At 40.6% G+C, this 8,147-nt stretch overlaps 1 protein-coding gene across 1 annotated transcript in view; it reads right to left on the bottom strand.

Moving 5' to 3' along the window:
• The window catches only part of spidr (scaffold protein involved in DNA repair), a 31,001-nt gene extending 22,951 nt beyond the window's left edge, over positions 1 to 8,050 (bottom strand). The window contains exons 1-8 of the mRNA XM_008334328.3: positions 7,814 to 8,050; positions 7,402 to 7,557; positions 7,034 to 7,091; positions 6,732 to 6,926; positions 5,798 to 5,937; positions 2,905 to 3,140; positions 1,915 to 2,021; positions 18 to 237 (exon numbers count right to left, since the gene is read on the bottom strand). Of these exons, the coding sequence (XP_008332550.1) occupies positions 18 to 237; positions 1,915 to 2,021; positions 2,905 to 3,140; positions 5,798 to 5,937; positions 6,732 to 6,926; positions 7,034 to 7,091; positions 7,402 to 7,557; positions 7,814 to 7,828 (1,127 nt within the window). The 5' untranslated portion in view covers positions 7,829 to 8,050. The remainder of the gene's footprint in view (positions 1 to 17; positions 238 to 1,914; positions 2,022 to 2,904; positions 3,141 to 5,797; positions 5,938 to 6,731; positions 6,927 to 7,033; positions 7,092 to 7,401; positions 7,558 to 7,813) is intronic.
• Between the last annotated feature and the right edge of the window lie 97 nt (positions 8,051 to 8,147).

Here is an 8,147-nt window from a genome sequence, read left to right on the forward strand (position 1 = left end):
CATATACATCTTCCTACCATGGTGGGTGAATGTGAATGACATCTCTGGGTGCAGGCATAAGCTGGGCTGCAGTCTCTTGGTTGAATAACACCAGCACGCAAGCTGCCTCTGCGGGGACCGGGGAGCTTTGCTGGTGGCCCTCTCCCTGTGGCTGGTGGTACTCACAGAGTGCCAGTTGCATGCTGCACTCCTTCTGAACCTCCAGCACCTCCAGCATGAGCACACCAGCCCTGTCCACTGGAGAGAGGGAGAGAGAGAGAGAGAGAGAGAGAGAGAGGCAGCAACAACAACACAGATGTTCAGTGAGCATCTGTTACAGCGTTTGTTTGTACACAGAGTACTCTGCTCTCACGGACTCTCGTACTCTGTGGGAGGCATCAGGCATTATGTGAGTAATCCCCTTTTAACATCCAAACAGGCACAAAAACTCACACTGTATATATGCCGTGTAGTTGTTAGCTCAGGTCCATGCTGCGATGAAACCCCATTGGGTGAATGCACAAATGTTTGGAATTTTACCACAACTATGAGTGTCATCTTGGCCCAAACAGTAAAGATGGCAGAGATAAATAACAAAAATAAAGCTGACAAAGATAAATCAACACAATGCCTCAAGGCTATAAATCGAATCCAGATAAGAGGGCAATTTGGCTGTATGCAAATGTTTGTGAATTGTGAAAATTGAAGCACAACAGAGCACATTTATTGGCAGTTTAATGTCTCTGTATGTCGATGCCTGAATGTGGCCAGAAGGGGGAATTTTAATATAATAAGCGTAAATCACATCAAAGGGATCGCTAGAGGGCCATTAAGTTTTAGCATGCATTTGTCCAAACACGAATGCTCAATGCTTCATCTCTGCTCGGGGCATTTAGATCCCAGGTTACAAAATCAGTAGAACGAACTTGGGCAGCAGACCAAGGTGCAGACAGTACTCCAGTCCTCCTGACCTGTAATGATCTGAGTCACAGGAAGAGCATTATTTCAGGAAACGTACTGTGGCCTCCGACATGTGAATGTGCTTAGTCTCTTACATCACCACCAAAATTACTACAGCGGAATGAAACAGGTGCCATTTAAATGTATCATTCACCTGGCAGCAGTGTTGTTGACTTTATTATTACGAAAGTAGAGGAAATTGAATTTTTTTTTAAACACACGCTTACTGCTGAGTAAGTACACATATTTCCTGTTCGTCTACATTGATGGAACATTAATATTTTATACTTCCATTCACTACAGTATTTCACTTTGCCAAGCAAAACAAAACATTATTAATGTTTTGTAAATTACACACTAGTACAGGGGCATGCAAACTGTGGCTCCTGAGCCACGAGATGATATGTGATGTACAGGAACGGGTAAACAACAACAAATCATCGACACTGCACTGCTGCCATTATTCAAATGTGTTTGTGGCTTGTGGGGGAATTTTATTTACTGCTAAGACTTTGGTTTTTCACTTCACAATATGATCAAAACATTGTTAAACCACAAATAACTGTGATAAATCAGATGTGTTTTTGATCTGTTATATTACACCTGCTGCCTGTGTCCTTTTCTAAGTAGATAATCAACACTGAGAGAACAAAGGAAGGTTTGGTTTGGTTCACCACAGAAAAAAAAGCAGCTAGGTAAGCAGTTTCCGGTCGCCTACACACTTCATTCATGACCTACCAACGACACTTCTGTAGCATGATCTCCTAATGTAATCACAAAAGAAAAAAATAATCACACCTGCTGAGTGACAGCGAGGTCCATCCCACTCACAAATCAAAGTTCTTGGTTTAACTTGAACAACAACTCAGGAAGGTGGAGGAAGTTGTTGTTGTTGTGTGTGTGTGTGTGTGTGTGCACACGATCATTTGTGAGTGTGTACAACATTCTGTTTAACATTGTTCACATGTGAATCACCTGCTGTTGTTCTTGTTGAGGAGTCTGAGATGCACTGGTGCCTCCAGAAGCTTATCGCTGACCTCTGTCTGCGCTGCAGTTGATTCAGCCTTTCAGCAAGACCTCCACTGTGCAGCAGAATGACAGCAGGGTACACAGGTTATTAGTGCACGTAGAACCCAAACAAATGCATGGAACAAAACAGTGTATTTCAAAGAAAAAAATGTAACAAACGTTTCTGAAACAAACTGTCAAAGAATACAGATAGCCATCTGACAGCCTTCAGTGGGCTCGGCGACTGCAATGACATTTAGCACCCACAGCGCGACACCAGGTGTCCCTTTCATCATCACATTGGGTGTGGAAACTTTTGCTGCCAAAGTTCGACAAGTCTGGCAACAAGCACCGTTGGCTGTCTAATTTGTCTGCTTCCATTATGAAGCAATGCAACTACAGCACTCAAAATACACTTCCTGGTTACTCATAACACAGATCAGGCCACAAACTGAACAGCTTGTGTTTTTTATTAGCCATTAGTTAAACGACTATAGAGTGGCTGTCACACTGGTAGCATGTAAAAACTTGCCAGGTCAATAACCCCTAAAATGAAGTGTTAAATTTCACTACCTAAAAAAAATCATTTTACTAAACCAGCGCCATTAGGAGTGTCCCTTCAATGTAGCTTGTTTGTCTGAGCAGTTGTTTTCAATTTTTAATGTGAACCTAAGCAGCTGTTGAGTGAGTGCCATGTCTACGTGAGATAGAGTTGCACTTTATCAGACAGCTCCGATTTTGGCCAGACATTACTGTTCCACCTCATTAAGTGTTTCTTAATTGATGCCAATATTCAACTAGGCTTGATATCTTACGTTATTAAGCCTTATCAGGCAGCAAACACCTTTGTTTTCTTTTGAGCTCACAACAAATCTGGGTCCTTACACTCCCTGATTACAATCACAACAACTTTGCAAAGTTTCCACCTTGCAAATCATTGTTAAAAAAAAAACCAACCTTTGAAACTTTTTCTTCTTCTTGGCCGAGTCGTCAGGGGTCTTGAACTGACGTTCCAGCCGTTTCTGAGGTGTCTGCAGCATCGCCTTCGCAGATCTGACCCAGTCACTGACTGACCCTCTGCTGCCCTCAGCAGTTCTGAGAGGAAAGCCCTGAGAGTCCAGTCGGCTGGAGGTCACTGAGTTACAAATTGTTTCTCCATCAGACTCATAACCTGAAATCTCCGGCCTCTCCTCCTAAAAGTAAATGAATTATAACAATGATTATTACAATAATACTAATAACAACAATCTACATATACTAACAATATCACTTTTATTACATTTAAAATTAAATTAATATTGATATTACTCCCACTACTAATAATAATACATTTTTGAAATATATATATATGTCACAATTTGTAGTATAATATTACAATAATTCCCTGGTACTTCAAGGGTTAATTAGAGTTTGAGAAGTGGCTGCAGTCTTTGGTAGATTTACCAAAGTCAACAAATAGAATCAAAAGTCCTAATGATGGAGTGGGCGGTTATGGTACACTGACATACTGTCAGTCTGACTAATGACAACAAGATACGGTAAAAGCACTGCTCTTTTTTTCTTTTTTTTTTGCTGTATCACTGCACACTTCACCTGAGGGAATCAGTTCTCATGGAAAAATCCATGAGAAACCTGAGTTCCTGTCATGTGCTGACAAGACCAGCATACCACACTCTGTCAGCCAACATGCTCTCTTATTTGAATCAACTTGACCCTGCTAGGCGTCATGCCAGCAGACGTCACACTCCAACCAGCCATAGAGAAAAAAGGAACACTATGTTCCTGGCCCCGGCTCAAAAATGTTCTCAGCCGGCACTGAAAGCATTGTAAGTGCTGTGCTCAGTGCAGACTCATCCACTCTCATGTTTACCTGAACAAACAGGAGTTAAACAGATGTTTATGGCTCTGCTCCGTCATCGCAGCTCTGATCTAGCTAAGACCTGGTGCGTGGTGGAGGCTTTCCCCCTGGGACGTGGACTGAACGAGGCAGTTCACTTGGGAATGGGACCGTAAGAGAGCTCCACCTAGACACTCACAGCGTTAGCACAATAACACCGAGATCTGGCAGACATATGTCAAGTGAGTCAGCCGTGCATTTATCAGGAGTAATAAACTCTGACTTGGACTGCAATCCTCCCTCCCCCCGTTATCCTGTTAGATCCAGTTTGATTTACAGAAGGCTGTATAGAGCATAAGTTAAGTCAAACCAGGTTTATAGATCTGACTACTTTACATAAATCCAAATCTGTGGTGTATGGAATTAGATGGAGCTTTGGTGTATAAACATGCCAAATAGAAAACATTTACACAAATACATCTGTAACAGTGATTACAGCGCCCTGCAAGGCTGCTATATGACGACTTATCAATACAACTATGTTTGTTTCAGTGTCCTGTTAAATGATGTTGCTGACAGCAGCATATAAAGAAAACGGAAGTAGCTGGGTCTGTGGGGCCGATGTTAATCAGTTTTTAAGTTTCCTCTGCAAAAACTTCCTGCAAACTCAACATAGATGGTACTTCTTTTCAACGCTGTGAGTGGACAGACTTACTGCCACAACTCTGTCCGTCACGTAGTTCTTGTTCAGTGATAATGGAGGCCAACCTCAACCACATCACCTGAGTGATCTGGACACACAACTAGTTGATCGGTTGCACCTTGTGTGCAGGCTCTTTAGATAAACCCTGCGTGCTGTCAGGTCTGGGCCCTGATCACAATACCTTCACCACTCCTTACACATTCTCTTTCCGCGCCAGCCCTGCCTTTCACAAACACTGCTCCTGAATAACTTCTGAGAAGAGCAGTCAATCCAAGTCAACAGAGAAGCCTGCAGAAGATTAAACAAAAAGAAGTCTGTGGTGCAATTAATCGCATGCAAAATGCCGTACTGTACAGTATGTTGCCTCTTAAATTGTTCAAAACACAGGGTTTGCCTCCGAATAAACAATCTTAAAAATATTTGAGGTGCCAGAAACTGTCTAATATCATTGTTGTGAAAATAAATGTCCTAACTTTGACATTAAAAACAGAGAGCTGTTTTCATTAGAATGTGTCCATCATATGTTAACATCTACCTGCTTCTGTGAAACTATTACTATGTTAGAGAGCTGTTTTCATTAGAACGTGTCCATCATATGTTAACATCTACCTGAAGTAAGGGAATACTGTAATACTGAAATATTTCTCTCCCCACACTCACTCAGCACATTACAGCTATAGTACCTCTGTGTACCGCTGTGAACTTTAACAGTTTGGGATCTAATTCTACAATGTGCTCAGTGCAGCATCAAGTTTGAGCTGGCCAGGCCATTTGAGGACATTAACCGCGAGAGCAAAACTCCACCTGGTGGACAAATGGCAGTGTAACCGACTGTAAACAATTTTTAGCAAAATAATAACAGTGAAACAATAACGCAAAATAAGTTAAAAAAAATCAAGTTAAAGAACCCTGAGAGGACTCTGTGAAATACAATACAACACAGGAAATGCCATTGAAATTGCACATAATCAGCAGGAGACATAATCAGTGGTGCTTTTAAGACACGGTAAAAATAAAATGTATCTTTATGCACATTGTGCACGTAATTCACCCTGGTGAATGAAAACTAGGAAAATACTTGTTCTTTATTTAGATAACTACGACATGGCGTTGCACTTCTATTTACATAACTCTTAAATCAACCAAAAGGATAACAAACTAGCTGGACAAAATTTAACATGGTGAATGGCACCATCTAGCGCCTTTATATTCAAGTCGCACCCTTAGAATAGCGAGGAGGCTGCTATCTTGAGCGTGTATTGTGAGTTTGGCAGCGATCACAGTTTTGAATAGTTGAGCGGTTGACTCACATCTGCAGGTTTGGACAATGAATCTTTCTCTCCATCAAAAGACTCCGATTCACACTCTGAGATTTCCTGCTCACTGTCCTTGACGTCGTCCTGCTCAGACACGTTGAGATCACTGTCAGCGTCGATAACTGGAAGGTCATCTAAAGAGTATGAGGGTTAGATGTGAAGGGTTTTTTGTTTTACTATTACAGTAGAGTAATGCAGTCGTTTTATGCCCCTCTAACATCTCACAGCTCTGTGTAAATGTCCTAATCATGGAGCAGAGGCGGGACTAACTTTTCCAACCGTGTTCCGGCTGCAGATTCAGAGCCTTTTAGGATGATCTCTCTGTAAACAATTGTGCTAAAAGGTCATGATAGAGTAGAGTAGTGTAGTGACAACAATTGATGACAGATTTGTGTATTTTAAGTCATACTTCATGCCAACACCATGTGTAAATACATACACTAAAGCCATGTCGTTTCATTTCTATGAAAAATCTAATCTTCCTATTTGTAGATACTGCAATAACTGCACTGCTGCTTAAATGACAACACATCTATTCCTAGATTAGCAAAAAAAGGTGTAATATTTATGTTTATTTCCAGGAATATAATATTTTATCTATATATTTCCTTTACAGACAATTGAGGAAAAGGTGTATGTGGTAAAAGTAACAAATTTAAATGGAGTAAGTTAAAAGACCACAGTTAAAAAGAATTGTTGAATGAATTTAGTTGATTTAGTTTTATGCAAGTTGATTAACAAAACACACCCAGAACTTCTTGAAAAACATCTAATATATTGTTGAGCTTATTCTATTCTTTTACAAATGTTCTTGTGTTAAATATATGGGTGAGTTCTAGATAAAGACATCATCTTACAGCCAGATTGATTGTTTCATAGGCCATAAGTCTGTCAGGTTTTAAATATATATATATTTGACACAATTTACCTTTATCAGTGACGTTCATAAACAGTGCTTTGGTAAAAGACTGGATGTGCGTAGAGGGTCTTGGATGGAGACGCTGCTGCTGCTGCTGCTGAGCATCAGCTGAAATTTGATGCTTTTCCCGGGTATCGTAATCAGACCCTTCCTCACTGTCACTGTCACTCCATGCAATATCCACTGGGTCCTCATGTGTCTGCCCTGGGCAACAAAATATATTTCCAATGAAACACATATCCCAATACAGCATAGTTCAACACGCATTCTTTCAAACATTTACTGAGAAAAACATGAGAAAAAAACATTACCTGTAGAAGGGATCAACTTGCGGATGATGGACAGAGGTTTTCCTGACGACTTTGGAGTCTGTGAATAAAAAATGAAAATTCAAACACAATAAACAAAAAGAACACCTCTAATATTAGCCAGTAATACACCTTATTAAGTACATTTGACCAGTGTCTTTTCTCATCCACCCCTTATTCCTGTGGTTTATGTGCAGTTTGTTGAAGGGCAATTTGCAAAATGTCTTTGCTGCACAATAACAAAGAGTACTGACAAAAACCTACAACCCGAATAAGGTTATTATGCATCCTAATATTATGATGTAGTTTGTGCTATACACTGACATTTAAATGATCACACACACACATACAAAAACTTTACTGATTTTTACCTGTGGAGACTCCAAAAAACTGTCCCCACACTTCTCCCAGCTCTTGGCAGAGGAGGTGGACGAAAGAGATGCGGACTCCTTCCTTACATCATGTCCAACACTTGCAGCATCGTCCGGGAACAAAACGCACTGCAGGTCCCTAGACAACCGTTTACGCTAAAGAGAAAGCATCACGTGTTTGTAAACTAAAGTAGGTTTAGGCGAATATTTTGCAACAAATAAAACTTGTTGTGATTTGTACTGTTAAGGTAGCATTGGTGTAGACAGTAGCGCTCATTTTATCCTAGTTGCGTATTAAAAAGTTCAAAATGGAAATCTTGGTGCAGCAAATTAATATTACAGTATATGCCTAAAAGAAACGACCAAAAGTCAAGTGTTGCTAAGTGCTAACGCTAGCACGCGAGTTGCTTACCTTTCTGTGAGACATAGCGGCACATAAAAAACAAAACAACTTCACACTGCAGCTGCAGTTCTAACAGCAGACGGGTGCATTCTTTTGTTCAAGTTACCGTGGTGGCCCTGCAATGTTTTCTTCATTATTTCACTGCAATGACAGGCTAACTATTATGAAGAAATAACTTGTAGCTGTTGCTCAATCTAAAAGAAAGGGGTGTGTTTGATTATTTTACAGCGTCTAACGTAGACGGGCGGGCAACATGATTTCCCTAGTCTTCCCATTTTAGATGATATTCTTTTTTTCAATCATATTTACCAACCAAGCACACACAGGTGTGCAGCACCTTTTT

This window comes from Cynoglossus semilaevis, chromosome 20 (assembly GCF_000523025.1).
Source record: "Cynoglossus semilaevis isolate Cse_v1.0 chromosome 20, Cse_v1.0, whole genome shotgun sequence".
In the NCBI taxonomy this organism is placed as follows: Eukaryota; Metazoa; Chordata; class Actinopteri; order Pleuronectiformes; family Cynoglossidae; genus Cynoglossus; species Cynoglossus semilaevis.